Source organism: Schistocerca nitens, chromosome 2, assembly GCF_023898315.1.
Source record: "Schistocerca nitens isolate TAMUIC-IGC-003100 chromosome 2, iqSchNite1.1, whole genome shotgun sequence".
NCBI classification, from domain to species: domain Eukaryota; kingdom Metazoa; phylum Arthropoda; class Insecta; order Orthoptera; family Acrididae; genus Schistocerca; species Schistocerca nitens.
This window is the reverse complement of record NC_064615.1, coordinates 1,182,993,933-1,183,021,855: the sequence shown is the minus strand read 5'-3', so window position 1 is coordinate 1,183,021,855 and position 27,923 is coordinate 1,182,993,933. Positions and strand designations below refer to the sequence as shown.

General features: G+C 42.9%; 1 protein-coding gene across 1 annotated transcript in view; it reads right to left on the bottom strand.

Moving 5' to 3' along the window:
- Positions 1 to 27,923, bottom strand: part of LOC126235648 (dynein axonemal heavy chain 3) — a 1,245,905-nt gene that overhangs the window by 1,024,805 nt on the left and 193,177 nt on the right. Inside the window, exons 12-14 of the mRNA XM_049944362.1 lie at positions 26,583 to 26,721; positions 23,481 to 23,625; positions 5,496 to 5,707 (exon numbers count right to left, since the gene is read on the bottom strand). Of these exons, the coding sequence (XP_049800319.1) occupies positions 5,496 to 5,707; positions 23,481 to 23,625; positions 26,583 to 26,721 (496 nt within the window). The remainder of the gene's footprint in view (positions 1 to 5,495; positions 5,708 to 23,480; positions 23,626 to 26,582; positions 26,722 to 27,923) is intronic.

Below are 27,923 nucleotides of genomic sequence, written 5' to 3'. Positions count from 1 at the left end.
TGCCTATCTTCAAGTCAGCATCTCTGCTGCATGGTGAGTAGCAACTATCCTTTTGATAATATTGTTACAGTCCATCCTGGGTTTTTCGTTGTTTGATTTTGCCTGAGGGCTTTTCTTCCATCATAACCCAGTGCTGTTTTTCTTTGTCACGATTTGCTAATGGAATACTATACTCAATGTCCATCCTTCTTTCTCTTCTTTCCTGTGTTTGTCATGTTGCCTTACAAGCTGCACTGCACGCTCTACTTACAAGTCACGCTGTATCAACCGTCTCAGCTCAGACAACAGATGGCTACAAGACCATGATACTTGTTGATGCAGCATCTTATGTCCCATATTACTCTCGCCAATATCATTAATTCTATACCTTCAAACTGATCACTCTCCCTGCATCACTCTCCTGTATTTTTGTGCATCTTTCCTGTGCCCTACCAACCTGCCCCCCCCCCCCCCCCCTACTACTCTCTATTCCAGTTCACACCTACTAATTTCATCTAATACAATCAAACCTGAGGTCCCCCTTCTTCACATTTATCCACCCACAAACCTGCAACTAACAACAAAACCTTTTTTAATTTATATATTTTTTAGTTGATCTCTGTGTGACTTCACATCCATTTCAGTTGGTTTTCACCTCTCACGATCGGCGTACTCCCTCTGATTTCTCGTATTTCATCCGTCTCACCCTTTTCATAATTTTTCTCACATATTTGGTCGTTTTTTGTGAATTTGTTTGGACATGATTCTATGTTATTTATGTATTTTCTGCCATTTTTATAGCAGCATGGATCCTTGTTCCTTCCATCTGAGTCAACACAGAAAAGTTTCCTCATCCGTAGTCAGAACCCAGTTCCACCTATTGTTCTTGCATTGTTACTTGTTTCATGAAAGGCCCCCAAATGGCCTTACCATCAAATTACCCATCTCCGGCTGCCATCCTTCCTTCCACAATGACCTCCATCTGTTGGATTACACAAATCCTTAACTCTCACAAACACAGTCCTGCAAAACAATGTCAATCAAGCCCGAACCTCCTTGCAATACTTTCTCTCCATCTGTAAAATTCTCCAACAATGCAATCCCAAATTCCTGGATACCATAACACACACTGAAAGTCTTGCACTCCAGGAACACGAGCTACATGCACAATGCCACCTCAAAAAATTCTCCACCCTGCTCACTTCCTGCTCCCACCTTGGACTACCACTGTCCACCACTTGTGTAAAAACCTCCAAACTCCTCCTACATCCCCTCATAACTGACAAAACCAGTCTCACAGACCTACTACATTTACCCCACCCTCCAAAACTCACTCCCACCACCACACAGAATCCAGAACCTAAACAGACCTGAAACACAGTCATAAACCTTTCCTCCAAAAGTCTTAGCCCCATAGAAAAATCAGTCCTTTCCAAAGGCCTCGCCATTTGCCCCACTCCCAAATTTAATCTCGGTCCCCACAGCAGAAATACTTTTTTGCCAACAACCCTATCCATCAGACTCAACCAAGGACCAACGTTAAGCCCTGCCTGACTCAGTTACTCCTCCATCCAACAGTGCTCCACCCCCACCGCCCCAAATCACCCCCTGTTAACTTCCCAGAATTTCTTAACCTCGCCTCACCATCAAATCCCTCAACATACAAACTAACCTTACATCCACAGAAAGAACTGCAATCCACCACTAAAAACTGATCCCGACTTTTTAATCCTGCCTGCTGACAAAGGCTCCAACATTGTTGTCTTGAACCACAAGTATTACCTGCCGGAAGAACCCCACCAGCTGTTAGATTCATCCACCTACAAACACTGCCACAGTGACTCCATTCCAGATATCCAGCAGGATCTTCAGTCTCTCCTCAAATCCTTAGGCCCATCCCAGAACCTCTCACTTAAGTCCATCTCTCTCCTCATCTCTACCACTCCCTGCACTACCTTCTACATGCTTCCTAAAGTCCATAAACTCAACTACCCAGGATGTCCACTTGTGGCTGGTTACTGTGCTCCCACTGACTGAATCTCTGCACTCATAGACCAACACCTCCAGCTTATTACCCACAACCACCCTCATATATAAAAGACTTTCCAGAGTTCCTGTTCCTTTACCACACAGTGCCCTGATCATTACTATTGATGCCATCTTCCTTTACACTAACATAACAATGCCATGGCCTTACTGCTAGGGAACAGTACCTTTCGCAGTGCCTGACAGATTCCAAAACAACAACGAAGGCTTTATCTTCAAACAATCTGGGGTCACCCACATGCCGCCATCCTGGGCCAATCTACTCATGGACCAACTAGAGGAATCCTTCCTAAAAAGCCAGAATCCTAAACCCTGCACCAAGTTCAGATTCACTGTTAACATCTTTAAGATCTAGATCAAAGGTGAATACACCCTATCCACATTCCTCCAGTACCTCAACACCTTCTCCCCCATTCGCTTCACCTGATACTACTCACCCCAAAAAGTCACATTCCTCGATGTTCACCTCCCCACCTCAAGGATGTCTACATCAGTACCTCTGTCCATAACAAATTTACCAACCACCAGCAGCACCTCCACTTCAACAGCTGCCAGCTATTCCATACCGAGAAATCCCTTCCATATAGTCTGGCCACCCGTGACTGTCGCATCTGCAGTGACGAATGGTCCCTCTCAAAATACACTGTTGGTCTCACTGAGGCCTTTACAGATCTTAATTACTCCCCCCTTTCCCTCCCCCAACTTTGTACAAAAATAGGTCTCCTATGGCCTATTGTTGAGTGGTACTTAAGTAAATAAATTAGTGAAATAAAAGTGAAGTAGAAATTAGAATATAAATGAAAAACTTAGTTTAGTTTAGAAGAACTACACACTGGCAAACAGCGGGCAGAACAGCAGAGCAGAAGAGACAATGACCATGAAGTCAGCAAGTTCCACATAAGCGGACACTGTCGATTCAGCCGTCAGGGCATCACCCGACCGGCTCACGTGTTTCTCAGTTGTCACATGTGAGCAAAGGCCCTCACCTACATTCCAAGAGCCAACGGCCGACGTTAAGAAGATTGTTCGAGAAGCTTTTCAACTTGACAGAAGAGGCAATGACCATGAAGTCGTTCACCTCCAGCGAACTGAAGTGAATGAATACGCAAGACGCAGTGGGCCTGACAGATGAAGGAAGAAGAGAAGAGAGTAGCAGTAGTTTTCAGTCAGTTTCGGTGCTGAAGACCATCATGCAAGAAGAGACTACATCATACACAGACGCACCAAGTCCGCCGCTGTAATGGAATAGCAAGCAGCAGCCTCGGCGCCAGAAGACAGAAGTTAAAAGGTATTTGAAGTCTGATTTTTACGTACCCGGGTGACTCGTGAGGACGGGAAGGAGAGGACCTCACACCAGCAGTCACCTGTGAGCTAGGATGAAGATCTGACAGCTGAAGACTGGCAAGCGGGAGTCCGTTGTTCGAGTCCGGGACACTGGCCTTCGCCCGCCGCGCCGCGCCGCTCCACTGCCCGACGCACAACACTGACACACGCGGCCGCTTAGAGAAGAGAAACACTGGGACGCCACATCCAAGGTATCACCATCTGATGCACGACTTCGCTCGCAATAATTAAACCGGCCACCTCGCGCTGCACGTCTCCAGTCAACTGGGCGAGACGGCGACACGAGATACACACTGCCACGCATAATCAGATGCCGCCGCTGCCGCAGCAGAAGGCTTTGCAAACGACACAGCTGCCGTTCTCCGACCAGAATGTCGAGTAAGGAAACAGTTGTACGAAACTTGCAATAAAAGTTATCTTATATAAAAATGCTGTTTCATTCTACCTCATACCCGAGCCAAGGAAGAACCCACCCTGCCCACATGTTGTTAAGAGAGAAAAATTAATTTATTTAGTATTTTCACCCTGACATAATGCTTTAGAATCAAATGCCCTTTGCAGTAATGCTCATCCTGACAATTGACTAGCATCAAAAGAGAAATCCAGTTACATTTAGTGACAGAAGTGTTACACTATCTTTCCAGTCACCCACTACCTTCCAAAGTCTCACCATCCAGCCACAGAGGAGCATTCCCCTCATTATTTAGTACCACCCAGGACTGGAGCAACAGAATTACATTCTCTGCTAGGGTTTTGACTACCTCTCCTCGTTCCCTGCAATGAAAAATGTTCTATCCATTATCCCGCTCCCCCTCTGTCCATAATGGCCCTCCATCACCCACTGTGCTTTCACAATATCCTAGTTCATCCCTACACAACCCCTGCTCCCAATCCCTTGCCTCATTGTTCACATCGCTGTAACAGACCTAGAGGCAAGACCTGTCCCATACATTCTCCCACCACCGTTTACTCCAATCTGGTCACAAAAATCGCCTATCCATTCAAAGGCAGGGCTATCTGTGAAACTAGTCATGTTATCTACAAGGTAAGCTACAACCACTGTGCTGCATTCTCTGTGGGCTTGACAACTAACAAACTGTCTGTCCGCATTAATGGCCACCGACAAACTGTGGCCCAAAAACAACTGGACCACTCTGTTCCTGAGCATGCCACCCAATACGACATTCTTCATATCAATGACTGCTTCACAATTGGTGCCATCTCAATCCTTCCCACCGTCACACCAGTGTTTCTGAACTGTGCAGATGGGAACTCCCTCTGCAATATATCCTACATTCTCATAACCATCCTGGCCTCAACCTTTGTTAGTCATTGTCCTTATCCACCTAGCTGCTTCCCTGTTCCCATTCAAGCACTAAACAGCCCTCTATGCCACCTATGCACCCAGTCTCTTTTTTTCTTCTCTGCATCGAACTGCCCTATGCTCCCTCCACCTTGTCCCTGCCCGTTCCCCCAGCAGCACTTTACCATCCTCTACCTGCTTACCCTGCTATCCCTCGCTCTCCCGCCCCCAGCCTCTCTCCTTACCCCCGCCCAGTTACTTCTCTCATCCTGCGCTGCTGTTCGTAGACTTTTTGTGTGACAGTATTTTTGTTGTGCCTACTGCAACTCAGCATTTCCACCATATGTTGTGTTGTAACTATCCTTTTCATAATACTGTCACAGCCACTTTGATGGATCGCCATACAATTATATTTGAAGAATGAAGACATAACTTTTTGTAATTGTAATAATTGTAGTCTCATGACGGTGATTTTGAAAAACATTTTTATACTATGCAGCTGCAATATTTTCCCCTAATAAGCAGCTACTCACTTTTATCAGTTAACTAACATGGAAAATACTGCACATGTGTGTGAGTGAATTCTTGAGATGAGTGCAAATTCACGGCCTGAGTTTTCACATTTCATGTGGACTTCAAATTTGGGTATGACAAGGTATGATTAGCACTAATTTGAAAGTGAAATGTAACAATAGTTAAATAACTGAGAATGTAAACTGTAAGTTTAAATTCCCAATATCACAATTTCAGTGAAAAATTTTCCTTCACATCAACATACATTTTTGTAACATTTTGGAACAATAATGAAAATGATGATGCTTGCCTGTTTCCAGTGTCTTTCTCGAATTCCTTTGTTGCATATTGTTGAAAGAACAGGAAGAAATTGTTTAAATTTTTCAACTTTGGCTCGCACCATCTCTGCCACTCGTTTAGCTCCACGTAAGTCATATAATGTTTTAGCTAACCTGTACAGCAGACGCCACATTTCATCAACCTTTTCTGTTATTGAATCTGCATCCAGTTGCAAGAATGGACCTTAAAAGAAATCAATACATTAATACATGTAAGTGTGACTCAAATACCAATTATTACATTACCATACGCACACTTTTGAATTGTAAACTATCAGAAACTGCAAAAAATTTGTAAAATACATATGAGCCCTTTCAATTTAAAACTTAACAGCATTTTTAAACCTAGCAGTGTATATGTATGAAACTCCTGTCCCTGCATTATAGAACATTATAGAACATGTTCAGCGTGAAGTTAGTTTCTTCCACAAAATCTAACCACTGTTCGGGGAGTAGTTTCTACAGCTTTGAAATTAATGGGCTTACTTAGACTGCGGGATATATGCGGAAGAACCATAAACGCTTACTGGTGTGGTACAAAAAGTAACTGAAGGGTTGGACTGACATACAGTACACGGTAGCCACAAAATTGATCACAATCTAACTTGTAAGTGACAATGATGTGGTGCCATGTATAGCTGGAGATGAGAGTTTCCAAATGAGATGAGAATGGAGCAAATGTGGATTACAAATGGTTACGAGTTACTACCTAAACTTTCACTCAGGCTAATAAATGAGGATTTTTTTATAAATCTGCTGAGAACATACAACAACACTTTTGGATTGTCTTGATCTCATTCTTAACCACTTCAGTGTCTGCAGACAATAGTCTGTAAAATGTCAAGTAGAAATAATACATTATATCATTGTTTTGTGTGTGTGTGTTTGGAGATTATGGACACTCAACAGTGAGGTTACCAGCAACCTTGCAAATGTTTTAAGAAAAAAGTCTAAACATGTTATAACTCAATGAGAGTGAAGCTACAAAATTACACTCATTCACTCACCCTCACTCAAGTTGACTAGCATGATGACTCTATGTAACGCGCCTTAAGACAACAGAGAACATCTTTTTCTGACACACAATATGTTTCTGAGCAAAAGTTGTGACAAGCAACTATTTTACTTAGTTTCTAATATAAATCCTTATGAAAATGCATACATGAGTTTTTAAGAGGTCATAAAGCTACTGTCTTTTTAGTTTTGCTTGTGTCTTAGATCTGCACAGTTGTTTCTGTATTAGACAGCTTGTAAATGTCGCTCTCTCTTTTCTTTCAAATGCTGTCCATACAGGTTGTTTTTGAATAGCTTACATTAAAATCCTTATAAAAACTTAACAATATAGTCGTCAGGACAATGTGGCCCAGCAGGAATTCACAGGTACATATGTATTAGAATAATGGAAATTTCTGGATGGAGCAATACATAAAACAAGGGAAAGGCAACCACTCGGCTACAGCAGATTGATGTGTGGAGCACAGCAACACGTAACAGAAAACAGCATTCACACTAGCATTCAAGCACTAGCATTCACACTAGCATTCAAGCACTAGCATTCACACACAACCACACAGACACCCAAACACTTACTCAAACAGCCCTGGCAAGACTAATTATTGGTTTTTAAGTGCACTTTATAGCTCTGAAGAAGGATTCATCAGACCTGTTTGTGTGTATTGACTACTAAGCATTTCAACTATTCGATGAATTGTTACCTTACCTCCTTGCACTATGCGTATTTCACTTAGGACTTCCTGTTATCATAACAATGCTTTAGTTTTATAAAAGCTTCTTCTTCTTCGTCTTCCTACTTTCCATTCTTTTGCATTGTAAACCAATTCAAAACAGACATTCGAATTGTTTAAATTGTTCTTATAGTATATAAAACACAAAATTTCCTATATTATTTATTAATTCCAACAGAGTATAACTTAAGCGATTATATATTGATCTCTAAACTTCTGCATCTCTGGAAAGTCATAATGTACTCAGGCAAATTAATAGTTCACAATTCAATTTCACAAGCAAATTTAGGAATTTATGTATCAATTTCTGTTGACAGCTTCTTACACAGAACATTACATGATTAACATCTTTTTCTTTGCAGGCTGTATGTATCTATTGCATCATTCTTCATCTACAGGGAGAGTTAGTGCTGTGTGACAGTTTTTGAATTTATAAGACACAGTGACATTTTAAGATATAGCACTTATCTTATTTCAAAAGATACACAATGAATAACAGTTTACATTTTATATGTTAATTTTGACAGAAACTGCACAGTCATATAATATTTGTGAAAGATAATGTCCTTTAAGTACCGGCCCTCTTCTTTCGCACACTCGTTGACCCTCTGCGCATAGTTTGTCACTCTCTCTGATATTTTACAGGTATAGCAGAACTCTGTCACTCGATGGTATCCTTTAATTGAAGCACAGTACATGACTTACAGATGCACACTACATTCTTGAGGAAGCCCCACAAGGAAAAGTCAAATAGAGTACAGTCTGGAGAGCAGGGCAGCCAGTCAATATCTCATCAGATATGACTTTCCCCGGAAACAACCGCCTTTCTTCTGACACGCTTACAGAAAGTGTGAGCTGTTGCACCATATTGCTGAAACCAAACATTTCAACAATTTATGTCATGGTGATGGAGCTGGGATGAGAAAATCATGTGAAGTCAAATATCACTCCCAGTTCACGGTGATGGCTCTCCCAGTTTCTTCTAAAATAAGGCCCTATGACACCAAATTTCTTGAATCCAGGCCACACTGTAACCCTGTTACAGTGGGTATTTGTGCAGTTGCTGAAGGTTGTTTGGAGACCAATAACAACTGTTTTGTGTATTAACACTTTCACTTAGATAAAAATGAGCCTCATCTGACATTAAAATCACAATTCCAGGTTCTCCTCCAACATCTCTTTCATTGCTTCAGCAAAACATCTCCTTCTCACAAAATCTTGAGGCTTCAACTCCTGAACAACCACAACTGTTCAGAGATGAAGATTTAGACAGTGTAAAATGCATCACACAGACGAATTTGATAACTGTGTGTGTCAAATTGCATGATGCACAACTTCAACATTTTCAGGTGACACAGCCATCACTGCATTACCTCTCAGTTTTTTCTTCAGTGCAGAACCTACCTTGCAAAACTTCTTAACTCATAGCAGAATGGTACTGCAAGGTGGAATTGCACCATTACGTGGAATGTTGAACTGGAGGAGATGGAACTTCCTCTGAGTGGTGGTCAGAGAGTCTGCATTTTTACAGAATATCTCTACGAGGAACATACGGTGTTGTGCAATCCATCTCTCCACTGTAACTAAGCCGCTACTGTAGGGGAAAACGAGCCCAAGCACACCCCTCTACTATGCCAACTAACCTGGTACTACTTGAGCCGAAACATCACATAATGCTGACTCTCCTTGAAGCCATGTGTCACCCATTATCCTTACCCCTTTTTATTTAAGTTTTAGTTTTAAGTGTGGCACTGTCTGGGTTTTATTATTATAATTTTGCCACTTATTTTGGTAATTAGTTTGAATTCTTGTTAGCTGTTTATGGTATGTTTTCAAGTGTTCATTATAGCTGCTGATTCCATTTTTGTGGACTCTGCAGCTCACCTTAACACTGAGAAGTATGCTGAGAAAACCTTTCAGATAACTTTTCACGTGGTTTCAAGTAAATGAGCACAATATTCTCACCAACATATTGCAGATTTGATAGTTTCCAGCAGATTACTTGTAACACTCAGAATAGCTCACATATAAGGTTTATTGCGATTACACTTAAAGTAGTTTTTCTGTACATTTACGTCCGATTGTGAGTGTGACGACATCACCGTCATATCAGAAGCTAATCCCAATTTGAGTAACTTCATGATCAGCAGCAGCTATGAACTTATTTTTATGGTCAATCTTAAGAGTCTATTTAATTCAAACTTCCTGTTTTTATGTTGTTTGTGGGTGTGTTGTGTTTGTAGTTTATGGGTGCTTAAAAAGGAGTTTATCAGCTCCCTTACACAAATTAGTAGAAATGAATGTGGTTAAAATGTCTAAACTGTTATAGAAGATGGAAGAGTAAGCCTTATGTACCTACACTCACTCTCTCCCAACTTCACTCCATGACTCTCACAATCAAACTTTCTCACATCCCTTAAGATAACACAAATACAGTCAAATGTGTAAAATTGTCATTACAACACAAGTAATACAAGAGGAAAGCAAAAATCATTACAAAGGAATATGCAGCAGTCTGATCACTTAAAAAAAAACAAAGATGAGGCAGCCACATTTACAGCACATTAAATAATTCTCCCTAAAATTTTAGGGAACAAGTTGGACATTCCACTGATCCTTAAAAGTGGATGTAGATGCCGTGTGACTAGGGCCTCCGGCCAGGTAGACTGTTCGCCGGGAGCAAGTTTCGATTGGACGCCACTTCGGCGACTTGCGTGTCAATGTGGATGAGATGACGATGATTAGGACAACACCCAGTCCCTGAGTGGAGAAAATCTCTGACCCAGCCGGGAATCGAACCCGGGCCCTTAGGACTGACATTCTGTCGCCCTGACCACTCAGCTACCAGGGGGCGGACATCCTTAAAAGTATACCACTGTTAGTTAAAATGGAGGGCAAACTTGTAGGAAAATTATCTGCTGTCCCCTTGTCTCAGTGTAAAACAGAGTCAACTGAAATGTGGCACACTGTGACCTGTACACCACAAGTAACACATGTTGGAGGACCCAGAAGTTACATGTCGTAGTGTATTTCGTATGTCAAGGCAAGTGAGACTTCACGTCCTATGTGCATGGCTCAAAGGAGGTACAACATGCCAAAGATTTTGGCTTTTTAAGTAATCAGCTTGGTACACAAGTTTGACTTTTCCTATAAACACTGTGGCATGTTCTATGTGGACTTCCTACTCTGTGGTATTATCGGTGTCACTCCTGATTGAGACTTTAGTGTGAAGACTCTAGAGGCATATGATCACATCTTGAGTATAATGAATTAAAAATTTCCAAAACTCACAAAGAAGCTTCATCACGACCATCAACATTTCACATTTCATCTGGTATCGACAATGTTAGTAGTAAATGTCAACTCTGTGCTCTCTGATCGACTCCTGACTTTCAGTCGATGTCATCACCTAACTTACTGAGTAACCAGTTGTCCACTAACACTGGATTCAGTAGTAAGCAGTTCCCTGCCCTCATCATCACTACATATACACAGGAGTAGTGCTCTGTTCGCTGTTGGTGAGCCCCGAGGTGAGTGCAGGCTTGTACGGTGTTTTTGTCCCCATCATTGTCAAAGGAACCCAAAAAGGTCTGTGCCATAAAATTGTGTATAGACTGTGGCCCACAGCATCCACAATATCCTCTGTTTTGCATGCCGCAAACCTGGGCACCTTCGAGAGTCTGCCTCAGATGGTGTGCATCAACAACTTCGGTCATCAACACACTGCATGCTATCTTGCTGCTGCCTATGGCAGGAGCAGGTGAGATGCAGCATCTCATGATGCAACTGGACATTCATGAAATGACAGCAGATTTCCAGTTGGGCACAGGTGTGGCCTTGTCTATAAGGACACACAATGGCATGTTGACTCCCTGCAACTGTAGTCTCCTCAGTGGAAAGTGGTAACATACAATGGTCAGTTGATCCCATTGCAGGACCAAACTGTTGTCAGAGCTAAGTATACAAATATTGCATGGCAGCTAACCTAGCTTGCAGTCCATTCTTGGACAAGTAACATTTTTGGTTTAGATGCTTCCAAATTCAGGGCCTGGTTAATTTGGTTTCAACTGTGATTCCATTCACGCAACTTTATATGTTGTCTGCACAATTGAAGCAGCTGTTTGGGCCTACATAGGGTTGTGCAGCAACAGGGTTCTAGACTCACATTTTCTTAAAACAATCGGCAGTGTCCAAGTTTCTCAGAGCTCATCTGGTGTCTTTTGTCACGAATGAGCAAGTTGATATAGAACTCGATAGGTTGCAAAGTGTGGGTATTCCATCACCAGTATCATCTAGATGGTGGCTACAACCATGGTCAGTGTCCAGAAACCTACTGGAGCACTTTGCATTTGTGATGATTTTAAGTCTACTGTTTATGGTCAAGCAAATGTTGATTTGTATCCATTTCATTGGCAGGAGAAATGTTTGGCCAAACTGGCTGGGGCTAACATTTTTCAAAGATAGATTTCACTGATGCCTACTTTCAACTGACTGTAAATGATCAGATGAAACAGTTTTTAATGATTAATATGCCATTCAGAATGTATAGTTATAACAGGTTGCCATTTGGGGTTGCAAGCCCTCCCGCAATATTTCAAAGATATCTTGAGCAACCCAATCAAGGTGCCAGAAACCTCTCATTCAACTTAAAAACCTCCCTTGTGTAGCAATGTTCCATCCCAGCACGCACCTGAGGCAGACCACAGATGCATCGGACTGTGGTGTTTGTGCTGTGCTGTTCCACAAGTAAGCAAATAGCACAGAACAGCCCACTGCAGAACCATCTATAATATTAGATGCATCACAGCTGAATTATTTGCAAATTGCGAAGGAAAAATTTGGCTATCATAAAAAGTATCTGGAAGTTTAACCTGCTACACTTGTACCTCAATAAATACACCTATTAGATCAATTATTTGCCCATCAGAAAGCACTCCAATGCAGACACACTTTCCCGATTGCTGTGAGCATCAGATGCTGAATTTGATGGGCATGAAATGCTGTATTCTCCCTTAGATACAAACCTGTGCCACATGGCTGACAAATTTCTGATTATGACGTATGAAGTAGCAGTGCAAATGGCCCTTGAAACTCTCCTCTGTGGAGTGTCGTCTGCTGGACAGCGGTGTTGCCCAGAACTCTTGCCTAAAGAGACCATCCGGAATGGTGCACTTATTTTTCCTTACAGCACAGGCTTAATGTTGCTGAAGGGATCATCTTGTTGGCTTAAGACATTGCTGAATGCCACGTTGTTATTACTCCCAAATTTCATTCCCAAAATATTCCCCACATTCCACCCCCAAAATATTCTATCTTCTCCAAACTGCACAATGGGGAATGTAGAGAACGACAGCTACTGTGCAACATCATGTGTATTGGCATGGGCTTTGATGCTGCCATTGAACACACCATCCAGAACTGCCATGCCTACACCCACAATCAGTCAGCCCTGCCTCAGTGGTTCAACACTGGGCCATGCCCTGACCACCCCTGACAAACGGATGGTCAGATTTTTGTTTGTTTATTTATCTCTTTTGTTTTAGGCTGCAAAAGAAAAAAAAAAAAAAAAAAAAAAAAAAAGGGACATATGCGCCCATGTCAGAAGCTTAGAACACTAAGATGAAATGGAATTAAAGGCGACTACTCATTAAACCCAACAGATGGAAAGATAGAGAACATAGAACACGGACTTCCTCTTTTAAAAAGGTCGACAAAATACACCATAGAGACAATAGAAGTGCCGAACTAAAGATTAAATGTCCTTTGCCATATTTCTACAATGTGTAAAGAGTAGAATGTGGTCGACAGACCTTGCGTCGTTCGCTAAAATGGCTGATAACTCAGGTGGCAAACATACAACAGTATGTAACTGGTTAAAAAAAAAGGGGCATTTGGTCAGGAAATGACGAACTGTCAAATGTTCATGAAAATGAGCACTGGAGGTTCACCACTTAACAAATGGCAATGGTTAAAATGAGTGTCCAATATGCAACCGGGCTAAAATGATCTCCTCGTGTGAGAGGCCCGAGAGGAGGTAGGCCGAGATTCTGGAAGAGGTCTAATTTGCCGGAGCTTGTTCCCGTGAAGGGAAGACAAGTGTTGATGTCACAGTGACACCACCTGCTGACAGACAGCAACACGGAGATCATCGGAGAAATGGAAGAATAGCAGGCCACTGGCAACAGCATCAGCAGCCTCATTTCCTGCCAGACCAACGTGATCATGGACCCACATAAATATCACAATGGCTCCCTCAAGAGAAAGCAGGAAGCTTTTTTGGTCCCATCGCACTAAGAGGTGGACTGTGTACAGAGCCCAGATGTTCTGGAGGACACAGAGAGAACTGAAGCAGATGAAACGATTGACAAGCCTGTGTCGCTGGATGTACATGTGGCCCGACACGGGGAAAAGAGCTCTGCTGTAAATACTGAGCAGTGTTACAGAAGAGGTCAAAGCACTTGCAAGGACACAATTTTGTTTCCTGGAGGCAGAAAACAAGTGGACGCTGCAATTCCAAGAGTAGCTGCAAGTCCTTCTCATCGGATCTAATGCCGCAAACGTTCCAGTGGAGGAGAGTCAGGATGGGGAAAGGGTAGGAGGGAAAAAATAAAGGGCTGTCACCTCAGTAGCTGCCGAGTGCCAGCCTACAGGTTGCAGAGCCTGGAGGATCCTGTTTCACAAGATCTACAGAGGCGCCGGCATCCTCACTGGGTCCAAGGCAGAAAAACGGATGGCATTGCATATCAATCAAACAGAGACACTGTTGAAGAGGGTCTGAGTCAGCAGAGGAGAAGACTATTTGCCTTTGTTTAATTTCGTGGAGCCTTTGTGGTTGGCAGATGAAGACTCAGATGTTTGTTGCCCAGATGAGTATTCCTTCTGAACTTTCCGGGCTGCTGGTTGTGCAGCAGCTACTTTCACCACTGGTGGAGAAGATTTGGTGGCTTGTTGCACAGCTAGAGGAGAAGGATATGGTGGTGCTACTGTAACACTGGGTGATTTTACAACCGTGGAGCTGAATTTGAGGTTGCAAGTCTGTGTTGCCGTGTTGTTCGTGGAGCGATATGTAGCAAGAATGGTACTGTAAGTGCCAGACAGGAAAATGCATGATTTTTGATTTGCCAACAACTTGTAAGCGACAGCATAAAGCACTTTTCCTTCATCTGGACCTCCTGGATGGCCCCCTCATACAGATATATGGGACATTCTCAGGATGAGTCTGGATAATTGCCATTGCAATTGATACAGCAGGAAGAAGGTGAGCAATCGTCCTCACGAGCATCCTTACCAAAAGTAACATAGTTGGCCTCGTTTCAACAGGACATTCGAGTGTGGTAGTAATACTGACACTGGTAGCAGCACATTGGCTTTGTAACATACGGACGGATGATGGATGGAGAGGGTTGTATGGCGCACGACGGTAAGGTCTTCAGTGCCCGCTCAGTAAAAGATTGAGACGGGTGTCAAGAAAAGACTCAGAACAGTAAGATAAAACAGAACGTAAAACACAGGTAACAAGCTTGGAAAAATATGGGCCTACCCACACCAAAGTGTGGGACGAAGCATGCCACCAGCAGTAAAACATGGACAACACAGGAAGAAAGTGGTAGAGGGAGCTAAAACAATATAGCAAATAGAAGTGGCTGGCTGACCGCAAGGAAAAAGGGAGGAGCCAGCCACTGTGCAGTACACAAAAATCTCCAGCCTAATAGTTTAGGCCAGAGTCCAGACACATCACAAAACTTTAAAACCCTAGACACACACGTCTCATCATTAGCTAAAACACAGGGCAGATCCCCATCAACTTGTGCTTCTGCCCTTGCATCACGATTTAAAGTGCAGTCTGTTAAAATGTGGCGGACAGAGATGTGCACACCACAAGCATCACAAAACGGTGGATCCTCCTGCCGTAATAGAAAGCTACGTGTGAGAGGACAGTGCCCGATCTGAAGACGCATGAGGGTCACTTCTTCCCGCCTGAGCGACTGGCAGGAGGAACGCCACGGCCAAGTTGTTGACTTTACCGACCACAGTTTATTGACCGTCACCGCCAGCCATTCTTCCTCCCACAACTCTGTGCACTTCTTGTGGAGTGCAGAAATGACAGACTGCAAGGGAATAGGACACTGGACCACATCCTGCTCTCTGCAGGCTTCCTTGGCAGTCCAATCGGCCTGTTCATTGCCCCATATTCCAACATGACCAGGCACCCAGCAGAAGGATACCTCCTTACCCACGCCATTGGAGAAAGTACAGTTGGTCATATATCAGCTGGACCATCTCCTCAGTTGGGTACAGATTCTGAAATGATTGTAAGGCACTAAGAGAATCGGAGCAGAGGAGAAATCGATTGCCCCGAACACGATTCATCCGCTCCACTGCCTTCAGGATCGCATGGAGCTCCACTGTGAAAATGGTATGGTCAGACAGTGATGACTTCATAGCCTGCTTTGTTCATTGATGGAAGCACTACTCTACCAAACACGAGAAAAAAAGTGCACATAGGCATCAGGGAGGCATTGACCTTCTTCATTACCCAATAGACATCAGTCAAGTCATCACTCTAATAGAGAACTCCATTGCACTGTTTCTCTGGTGTCGGAAGGTGCAGAAGTTGAATGTGCACCAGAGGGTATGGACCTGGAGACCCACGGGGGATTTCTGTGCTCCAGCACGTGCCTGGGCCACAAGCCTCACCATGCAAGTGTGCCACTCTCTGTACCACATGAGGTCCACGGCCAATCACATATCCCATACTCATGTATTTAGGTGTCCGCGCGGCACAACCCTGGCAGTCTGATACTCACCGTAGTTCACATGTGAATCTCGGCCTTACTGTGTTCCAGTTCTGTATCGTTGTTTGGAGTGTTCCTGCACTGTTGTCTCACCGTTTTTATCACCTCATTTCTTGCTTGCTTGCCTCGTGTTGTGCTGGTCGGTCATAGTGTCTGTCGTCCCCTACTTGCTCGTCTGTCCTGTCTGTTCGTTGTTAGCAATACCTCCAGCAGCCCCCCCACCTGGCGACATTGTCTCTCCATTCTCTTCCGCGCTCCCCTTGCCAGTCGCTTGTGGCTATAACATTGGTGACAAGGTAAAGGGTTTGGTAGTATGGAGGCTAAGTTGGTCAACAGCAGCAGCTCATGCAACAGCAACAGTACCATTAGACGTCTTACAGCAATCCTTGCAGTTGCTGATGGACAAAGTCACAGCACGGGATGCCCCATTGCACCAGCTCCTGGGTGTCCCGGTTTCTGCCATGATGATAAGGAACACTGGGAAACGCACTTGCATAATCTGAAACAATATTTCACAGCACTTCAGGTCTCAGATGACTCCCTACAGTGGTCATTATTCTAGTTCTGGGCATCGCGAGACACATTCTTTCTGCTCTGCAAGTTGGCACCATTGTCAGACCCCCATGGCTCTCTCCTTTAAGAAGATGTGTATGCTTCTGACTAACTATTATTATCAGCGATCCCAACGTCACGGAATCTCGGCTTGAGTACCACCAGTCCCATAACAGCCCAGTCAGTCACACCGTTCTTGTGTCATGGACTTGCACGGTCTCAAAACGCAAATGCCACTTCCCTTGCACCAATCAGCATTGCAAGATGTCGTATGTGGACTCCTCGATTCGTGATGTTGGCGTTCAACTGGCATCCGATTCAGAGGTCCGCACAGCTGCATTGATACTTGATAACCCCTTGTTAGAAGACATGCTGCGCATAGCCCACTCCTTTGAAATCACGCAAGCAGCAAACAAGAGTGTCATGGCGAGACCACAGGTGGCGTCCCCCACACCGTCAGCATGGTACAGCCTGCAGAGAGTAATGTCATCGAGACTCCTCCTTGTCAGAACTCCCTGTGGCTTTGGAGCTGTCGGACACCACTCGCTGGTGGTCACGTGGGTCACTTCTGTCTTGCCCGCGGTGCTTTTCTGCCCACTCTCACGCAGATTGACCCCATCACTGGAAGACGTGCACGCTCTGTCAGAAAGAAGGCCATCTCCGATCTCTCTGTTGCAGCTGCTCCATCCGCTACCCGTGGGACATCAGGATAGCTTGCACATGCTGCAATCAGTCATTCCACTGGACACCCCATTGACGTGGAAGTTGTTCCTCACACTCCGCATTTTTAAAGCGATTGTGCATTTCCAAATCAATACGGGGGCCACCATCTCCTTAATCAATCTGGTGATGTATACACGAGTGGGTTGCCTGGAGCTGTCTCCCACCTCTCACGATTGGTCGCGTACAGTGACAGTTCTGTCACCCTCCATGAGCAGTTCTCAGTCCAGGCCACCTATAAACACGTTCCCTGAGTCCTGACCCTACTGGTGGTTGACCATCCCTTGGCTTCAAACATTTTTGCCTCGATGCTTTCACACTGTTTGGCTTCTCAATTTCTGATGAAGTTAAGATCGTTTCCACTGCCGTCCCGTTCCAGGACCTCGATGATCTGTGCTCGGCCTACGCTTCTCTCTTTCAGTTAGACTTAGGGTGTGCTTTTGACTTCCAGGTGCACATTCCTCTCCAGCCAGGTGCTCAGCCACTGTTCGTATGGGCTCGACCCATTTTGGTGGCCTTAGTCCAGCAGTCAAGCAAGAGCTCGATCAACTGCAGGCTGCTCGCATCATTGAGCCTTGTGAAGCAAGTGCTTGGGCATCCCCATTAGTGGTGATCAGGAAACCCTATGGCTCCCTTCACCTATGTGGGGTTTTGGAGTTACAATCAATGCACAGTCCCTCATTGAAACTTATCCCATGTCCCAACAGGAAGACTTTCTCTCCAGACTTGCACATGGCGAATACTTCCCTAACATCGACCTGGTGGAGGCTTACCACCAATAACCTTAGTTGAGAAAACCCAAAACATCGTTTTCATCAACATGCCATTTGGACTGCATAAATACAAGCACCTTCCATTTGGTATTTCCTCAACGCCGCCCATTTTCCAGAGGTCCATGGAGCAGCTCAAACAGATCATCCTGGCTTGTGTCAATTATCTCGATGACATCTTGGTCACTGGCCGTACATGCCGCGAGCATTTGTAAAACCTCGGTACCTTATTTCACACCCTGGAGGTCATAGGCTTACACTGTCAGATGGAAAAATGTAGCTTCTTTCAACCAGAAGTGAAATACCTGGGCACTGGCTCAGTAAAGACAGCATTCGTCCGTCGGATCTCAACATCGTGGCCATCAACTCCCTTCCCTGCCCCAAGGACTTATCTGACCACCACGGTTTTTTGGGCAAGTTTTTACGCCAGGCTCCTGACATTTCACAGCCCCTCAATTGCTTGTGTCACAAAGGGGTGCCTTTCAACTGGTCTCCTGCCTGTGATCAAGCTTTTCTCCAATTGAAAACTATGCTCAAGTCAGCCCCTTGCCTGACACTTTTAGCTCTGGAGTGCCTTTGGTTGTGGTGGCTGATGCTTTGGCCTATGGTGCTGGGGCAGTCCTGGCTCAAAGGAATGAGGATGGCTCAGAACAGCCCATTGCTATCCCCAGCACAGAGGAACTATTCTCAGATTGAGAAAGGGGCCCTGGCAGTTGTGTTTGCCATTGAAAAGTTTCACATCTTCTTGTTTGGGATGAAGTTCAATCCCCTCACTTATCACAAACCTTTGGTTACCCTATTGGGCCCACACATACATCTCCCAGAGCAAACTGCTCAATGTCTCCAGCACTGTGTGCTGTTCTTACACAATTACACTTATGTTATCCAATATAAGCCCTCCTCCTCCAATGCAGATGCCTTGTCACATCTCCACTCGGGTTCTGATCCCAAGTTTGACCAGCAGGAAGTCCTCTGCTTTTACATTGATGCGACCCGCCGAGATACACTAGAAGGATTTCCGGTCATGGTTGCACAGGTTGCCTCTGCCCCATGCCGGTACCCCATTCTGCAGCAGGTTCTCCACTATGTGACCCAGGGTTGGCCACCTATCTGACTTGCCGGTTGAAAACTGAATTCAGTCCCTGGTGGCACCTCTCACACAGGCTCTAGGTTGAGGTGGGTGTCCTTTTGCTGGCCACAGAGGGTGATGCCCATTAGGTGATCATCCCACCCAATTTCTGCCACCGCGTGCTATGCTTGCTACACCATGGACACTGGGGGATGTTCTGTACGAAGGCGTTGGCTCATCGACATGTGTACTGGCCCAGGACGATGGTGATATTGACCACTTGGTCTGTGAGTGCACGGTGTGTGCGCGTCACCAGACCAGCACTTTGCAATCGTTTGCACCCTGGTCCATGCCTCGCCGGCCCTGGGACCACATCCATCTCGATTTTAGGGGCCCGTTCTTGGTATTGATGTGGTTACTCATTGTAGATGCATACTCCAGATCCCTGTATAAGGTGCACATGGCGTCCACTACGACTGATGCCACACTCGTGACCTCGTCTCAACTTCTCACCATCGAAGGCCTGCCTTGTACCTTGGTCTCCAATAATGGCCCCCAATTCACAGCAGCCTCCTTCCACACATTCTGTGAGGCCAACGGTATCAAACACATCCACACCCCTCCATTCCATCCATCTTACAATGGCACAGCAGAACAACTGTTGAGGACATTTAAACAACAGCTGACAAAAGCAGTCGAATACTCTGCCACCATGTCGGCCCTCACTTTATTCGTGAGCACTTATTGCCACTCTCACTGATGATCATAGTCTGGCCAAACTCCTACACGGGCGGCAACCGTGGACCCTGCTCCATCTCCGGATACCGCTGCCTTCTGAGCCCCGCTTCCAACCCTCTCAGCGCTACACATTGGGCACGGCAGTGTGAGCCTGCTCATAACGGGGACAAACCTGCTCAGACTGCCGTCACAGTAGTTGCAACCAATGGGTGGCCTGTGATGTCGGTACAGATACAGAGGGGGCTCGAGTGCCGCCACCGTAACCGCCTCCGGCCTCGTACCCCTTCGTGGAACTCGTGTCCCCCAACCCCCTGTCTCCTTCTCGCATGCACTAGGCCCTCAAGTCGGCCAAATGGCTGAAGGCTCCCACAGTCGTGCCAGCACTCCTTCCCACATCGACGGGGATTGGAGGTGCTATGCAATGCCCTGCCCTCTGGTGGCATTTTGATGGAATCCACGGACTGCCCTAATTACTCAGCGTTGCCAGTCGACGGCATGTGGTCTCCCTCTGTTCCCTCCTTCCATCCACCGTAGAGCCATCCAGGGCATTTTCACCCTTACGCACAAGTTTCAGGGGGAGGGATCTGATGTTGGAAGGTGTGGAAGTTTGAATGCACACTACAGGGTATGAACCAGGATCCCCAATAGGGGTCTCTGTATTCCAGCACATGCCTGCTCTGTGAGCCTCGCCATGTGAGGGCGCCACTCTCCGTACCGCATCAAGTGCGTGGCTAATTGCGTATCCCACAGTCACGTATTTAGGCGGCCGCACGACGCTACCCTGGCAGTCTGGTACTCACAGTAGTTCGTGTGTGCATCTCGGCCGTACTGCATTCCAGTTCCGTATGTTGAGACACGTATTGGCATTGTTTGGAGTGTTCCTGCATTGTTGTTGTCCTGCCGTGTTTATCGCCTCAGTCCTCGCTCGCTTGTCTCGTGTTGTGTCCCGGTCGGTCGTAGTGTCTGTCGACCCCTACTTGCTCATCTGCCCTGTCTGTTCACTGTTAGCGATACCTCCGACGGGTCCCCACCTGGTGGCTTCGCGTCTCCATTCCCTGCCTTGCAGTGCTCGTCGGTCACTCACGGCTATAACAGTTTTCACCCATCTGCTCTCTCTTCTTCGTTTGAAACTGGATTCCTATTGAACTCTTAAAACTGACTTCCCAGTTTTTAATTACTAACAACTTTTCTTTAAGACAAAAAGTGGCACTGTATTAAATATAAACAAACACGCATTATACTGTCAGTGATATCCCAAAATACACTACATTAACTAACAATAAGGAAGACTGTGGCGACTCTTGCAGTATGAGCAACTATTTCAATAAGATATAAAAATTACTAAAAAGTCACAGAATGTTGGTAATGTTGACAGTTACAGGACTATGATAATTCCTGCAGCTTATGTTGATTTAAAGTGTAGCATATAATGCATCTCCCAATGTCAAGACTAGCAAAAAAATCACAATGAAGGTATTCATTTTTGTGTTTGAGGGATAACAACAAAAGACAAATGTGGGTTAGGGTAGTTAGTAAGTAGGAAGCACATCACTTTCTGGACGTTTTTGATGGTTTGTGCAGATTGGAATTGTATAGATCCTGTACTGTCAGCAATAAAGGCTGCAGAGTGGCACTTACACCTGTTGTGTGGAATCGTTCGCTCCATGGAGTCACGAGTGAAGGGCATACAGCATACCTCACCACCATGATGTCAAAGCAATCATCACCAAAAGATAATAACTTATGTTCAAATTTTATTCAAAAAAATTGTCCATAGACTCTTGTAAGATGCAGTCATGCAAACATCTAGCCAGGCTATGTTAAGTTGTTCAATCAGAAAAGTTAGGACTGCCTGTTAGAGGAAATACATTGAGTTAACTTCTCTAACTGTGTTATTCCACTAGACTGAAGAAAAAGTCCCTTTCAGCATCATCGACACTGCGGATCAAAATCCATGAATGAGAAGTTGGTCCACAGTTCAAGGGCACTGCATTGCAGGACCCTTGCAGCACTGATATTGTACAGCCAATGACAGAAAACGTAAAAGAATTGGAAAATACAGTAAAATTTGAGAGCTGTACTTCAACTATTGGATTGTTTCTTTGGCCCATTCTTATCACTTCCGGTAGGAAAATAAGTCACAAAGCATTCGAAGTTGTCGAAGGAAATCCCTTAAAATTGTAGGCATAGCTGCCCTTAATGGGCACCAGAACACAGAAAGCAGTGTTTTGATGATCTTGAGTGGTAGTGTCGGCTACCTTTGACCGCACTCCATTTGAACAGATTCTGAAGGCCCAAAGGTACTGACTGATCTCCGTATCACCCTCACCCAGAGGCATCACAGGAAGCAGACTTGGAGGGGCAAGTGGTCAGCACTCATTGTCAATTTTTGTGATCATACAAGTGAAAACAAGGGTACTGATATAAGCATAACTCCTCCTGCTATATGCTCTAACATATCTATAGCAAAAAAATCTTTCAAGACCCACAGCATATATACTTTACATTTATGGTAGGCCTTCATTGGTATGTGTATGCTTTGCGTAATAGATGTTAGAGATTTTAATTTGCTTTTTGTATAATGTTCAGTCCAGTGATAGGTTTGTAAGGAACTGTCCACACTAGTCTATACTCTGCAAGCCTCTTCATTTCTGCTTAACTGCTGTAGGTTACATCCATTTGGAACTGCTTACTTTATTCAAGCTTTGGTCTCCCTCCACAATTTTTATTGCTCACACTTCCCTCCAATACTAAATGATCATACCATGATGTCTGAGGATGTGTTCTAACAACTGATCCATTCTTTTGGGATGTGCCATAAATGTCTCTCCTCTCCCAATCAGTTCAATCCCCCCTTGTTATTTACTTGCTCTAGCCATGTAATCTTCAGCATTCTTTTGTAGCACCATGTTTTAAAAACTTCTATTCCCTTCTTGTTTGACCTACTTATCATTCATGTTTCACTCCAGATAAGTACTTCAGAAAAGACTTCCCAACCCTCAAATACATATACAATGTGACTCATTGCCTCCTGTGTGATGAGTAGCTTTCCATATTGTTATAAGAGTATAAATTTTATTTAGAATTAGAATTATTATTTAGAAATAGAGAATAACAAGCAGCAGATAAGTGAGAAGAAAGTAAAACCAAAGTGCTTATCTTAGGAGCAACACCACAAAAGCCCCATGTCACTCCAGCTAGTCAGGAAATGAGCTGTTGTTAGCTAAGGAGAAAAATTTAGTTTAAAAAAGTAGTTTTTTCCTTTCCACATACTTGTCTGCTGGTCAGACACTTTTTTACTTTCATGAATAGTGATATGTTATCAAACAGATATCACATTCCATCCCAGATTTTCCATGAAACTCTACACTGTTTTCAACTACACACCTTTCAACAAATCATATCAATAAAATATGAAATTTTTTCATGATTTTTAGAGATAAATGTGATGATCATACAATTTTTAAGACTTTTCCTTCTAAAATCCTTAGAATGGTTGGTTGGTCTGAGGGATAAAGGAACCAAACTACAGGGTCATCAGTCCTCCCTACAATGTTTTCTAACTTACCGTAGTACCATTTTTCATATAATTCATGAAATTCTAACGCTGTGTGCCACAGTTTATCCAGAGGATCAGTAACAGCAAGCATTTGCTGAAGGACTGTAAATGGAGACAAAACTATCTCCAACAACTCTTCCTCTGCATTTATAGCCTGAGAAAAAAAAACCATTTCATTATGCAATCAAAGAATCATACAAAAATTAAAAATATATTTTGTCACAGGTACAATAATCAAATCTAATGTAGTTTGTATAGGATGCTACTAAGACTTAGCACTCTTAACATTTATAAAAAGAGGAGACACAAAATAGTTTTCATAAATAATTTACATATCATTCCTGTAATTCTCATTTCATAGTTTCTTTTAAAATATATCAATAAACTCCTGCTCTTCAATTTTATTTGTATTACTTTTTCCTGCATAACAAGCACATCCACTCAGCTAATATGAAAGCAATAAAAAAGGTGATACATATGCTTGAAAACAAACAACAATTCTGCACTTTTGGTGACAAAAGTATTACTTTCTTCAGCTGCACTGCAACAAAGATGATGTTGAATTGAGAACAACTTCACTTCATTTATTCACATATTGTGTAACACGGATGCTACAATGAAGAAAACTTAGTTATGTAAAACAAAAGGAACCATATGTTACCTTAGATAAAAAATATTTACAATTTCTTCTGCTATTAACAATCATAAAGTTATAAATGGATGCTTACAATTAGTTGTTAAGCTCCTACTTTAAGAACAAAAGGATGAATTACTATTTGGTTCTTGTTTATCCACAACAACTTGATTAATATTTACAGATGTGTCATGATAACAGTAAAAGAATAACAGCTAACCACAAACCATGATAATAGAACCATGTTCACACTAAGTATTTCAGTTGGTATAACGATAAAAGAGGGTCCAAAATTGAAATGTTCAAATAAAATTTTCTAGGTTATCAAGCTGCATCATTTCGAATAACAAGAGTCCTGCCATATTGTCGGGCAATGAGCAGCAAGTTAGGACGTGTGCTGTAGATGCATGGACTGACGCCAGTATTCCAGCCTGGCCCTAAGATAAAAGACATGCTGCACTCAGTTAAGGACAACACACCCCTTCGTGTGCCCAGTGCATACGGCATCATTTGAAAATGTGGCAGCAGCTATATAGGTTAAACAAGTTGCACAGCTGCTGAGCATTGTACAGAGCACAGGTGATATATTAAACAAGGGGAACTGGACAAGTCAGCCATAATTGAGCATGGCCTGGTAAATGGATTATTGGGATTCCGTTATAAAGGCGGCAGCAGAGATTAGCATAAATACCAACCATTTTAACAAAGACCAGGGGTACACACTAAGTGTGGGCAGAGGGGCAGGTTTCAAAAGAAAGCAAAGATAGGTGCTTGGAGATTGTAGGGAGGTGGGAGTGGCAGTTTCAAATATGGTGACTGCCTCTCATGCCACGTGGTGTCACTGGTCCCACTGCTGTTTGGTGTTCCTGTGAGTCATCCAACTCACTTTCCACGCACGCATCACTTCAGCTGTCTCTGATTGGTGCCATGTGCTGCAAACATGCCTATACAAGCAGAAAACCATGCCAGATCCAGCAGTTAGTGGATTTTGTTCCTGGCAACAATGACCGAGATAACCAGATGTGTGTGTGTGTGTGTGTGCGTGTCACGACACCTCCTACTAAACCAGTGGAGTGATTTCAACCAAATTTGGTAAGCATCACGTGTCCTTTAGTGTCAGACAACAATCACTGTGAGGGTAAGAAACTCCTAGCCTAACTTCATTCAGGAGATATGACATCATAAACAATGACGTGTCAAAACCTGGTGCATCAAGCACTACATTTAAAAGTATTACTTCTGTGCTACTTACAGTATTCACAACAAAATTCGCAGACAGTATCCACATATGCAACTAAATGCACCTACGTAAGTATATCATGGCGCCATATCTACTGAAACACTGAAACATGTGAAAAACTGTTGCATTGGGCATTACATTTAAATTATTACTTCTTTTCTACTAACTCTATTCACGACACAGTTTACAGACAATATCAACATTTGCCGCTGAATGTATTTATATAATTATATCATCGTATCACACACAGATCAGAAGAAATGACATCATAAACACTGAGATACCCGAAAAATTGCCCATCATGCATGGAGTTTTAACATATTTATTCTTTACTATAAAACACTCATATAGTCGTGTCAGATTAAGAAAAGCCTGACACTGGCAGTGCTTTTGACAGCATCCAACTGTGAAGTGTGAATGGCTGTAGGTGAAAACAGTAATAATCAATAGAATTATGAAGGGGCTTTTCCATAGAGATGTTTACAAAATTGTAGTATAGACATGCGAAATAGCTGCACCCAGTGTACAGAAACTGTCCGGTATCATGTTTCGTAATTTGGATACTGTACTTGTACACATTTCTACATTAGGCACATTTCTTTCCACGACTGTTTCATAATTTCAAAGTTATTTCATGAATATATGGAAATGAAATTTTTTTCAATACTTCACTACAAATAAGATTTGTTTTTTGTTTTTGTTTCTAATACAAAATTGGCAAAATGAATACCCAGGCAATGCCTGTTTTCTTGGTATATATAAAAACAGGGTTTATTTGGCGCCACATTATGCCAGTGGGGTCCTGCAACCTCACCCAGCTGAAACTGATACTGAACGACAAGCCATCCGGCACATGATCTAGTCACTTTAGACAGTTCATGAGAATACAGATGTTTTCTTGATGGCAACTGAGAACTCTTCCAGATATATCATGAACTTTGATGAATTCTCACAATATTTTGTTAAATCTCTTCTATGTGTTAGGTTTGTGATTTTATGCTACAAACATGCTAAATAAATAAATTTTCTCACTTCCATTCCTGTGTTTCATTTCCCTGCCGGGTACTTAAAGCACTTCATCCCACTTCTCTCTTCCCTTTTTCCTTCATTATCATCCTCCCACAACTTGTGGAAGCCATAGAGGTGCTTTGTGTTTTACAGTCTCAGTTTTATCTGTCATTATACATAACATAAATTGCAAATACTACAAAAGTGAAATTATCAAAGAAATACATACATCTGCCTCATCTTTATCTTCCTTTAGTAATGCAACAAGTGCTTCAACCTGTTCGACACTTTCAGTCATTTCTTCCATTGTCAGTATTGGAGGATCTTTCTTCTTGAACACTTCTAAGTCTTTTGCATGTATCAGCAACCTGTATGAAATAAAATTATCTAGAATAAGACATCTTATACAATTATAAAATAAAATATCATACACACTTTAATTTGTTTTATCTATGTCTTTGAATATCCAGAGAAAATATCTTTCGTGCATAAGTTTAGCTGTATGAAGTTTTCCTAAATTATTGGCTATAGCCTCATTTTCAATAGACATTTTAAATTCTATCCATCGAAGTATCCATGATTTCATGTAACATGTAGAAGCGTGCCATTATATGGATTTAAGAGATTTGAGAGATAACAACAATATGTGTGAGAAAAATGTGGATTTTTCAAAATACTGAGAATAATATTGAAAAATAGATCCAATATTTCAATTATAACATTCTTGTTGTGTCATTGATGTTTTGTCTTTTCCTCCAGTAATACAAAATTTTAATACAAAATTGGGCAAAAACTAAAGAAAAAACACTCAATGAGAAAGTTTGGGTACAATAATAAAAATGACACTTGTACAACATGTATTCACTTAACATATTCATACACAAGACAAAAATTAGAAAAATAAGTTGCCAAGGACCAACTGGAACTAAAAATATTAAAAAAAACTATATTTTACCGAAAACACAGCAGCTATGTAGGGTGTGATTGTTCTACAACACCTTAGAATTTCAAGGGAATATTTGCCAGTACGAAGCAGAGTAATCACACAAAAAAGCTAGAAATTCAATCATTCATTTCTTTATGCAGTGTGATCCACAAATTCCCTCATGAAGAAGAGCACTCAGGAATGTGGCACTCATCAGCTGTGCGACTATGACAAGTGCAAATCTACTCAAACTGTGGAACTCTAAAGGCAGGAAATCAGATATGTAGATTAAGAAAATTAATTTAAGAACAGGGAAGTATACCAGATTAAATTAAAGAACAACTTCAGCATCTTCAAAAATGGAACTTATACGAGGTGTGATTGGAAAGTTTTAAGAATGGTCTTGTAATTGTTCAATGGTGGTACGTAAATGCTACTGTGATGCATCTCTTTCAAAATAGTCCTCTTCTGACTGAACACACTGACTCCAACAGTGTTTCCACTTTCGGAAACATTCCTGGAAATTTTTTTCCTGAAATGTGTTAAGGATGCTCTCCATATTTGCCTGGATGTCTTCAATCGAGTAAAATTGCTTCCCTTTCAGTGAAACTTTTAGTTTAGGAAACAAGTAGAAGTCCACAGGGG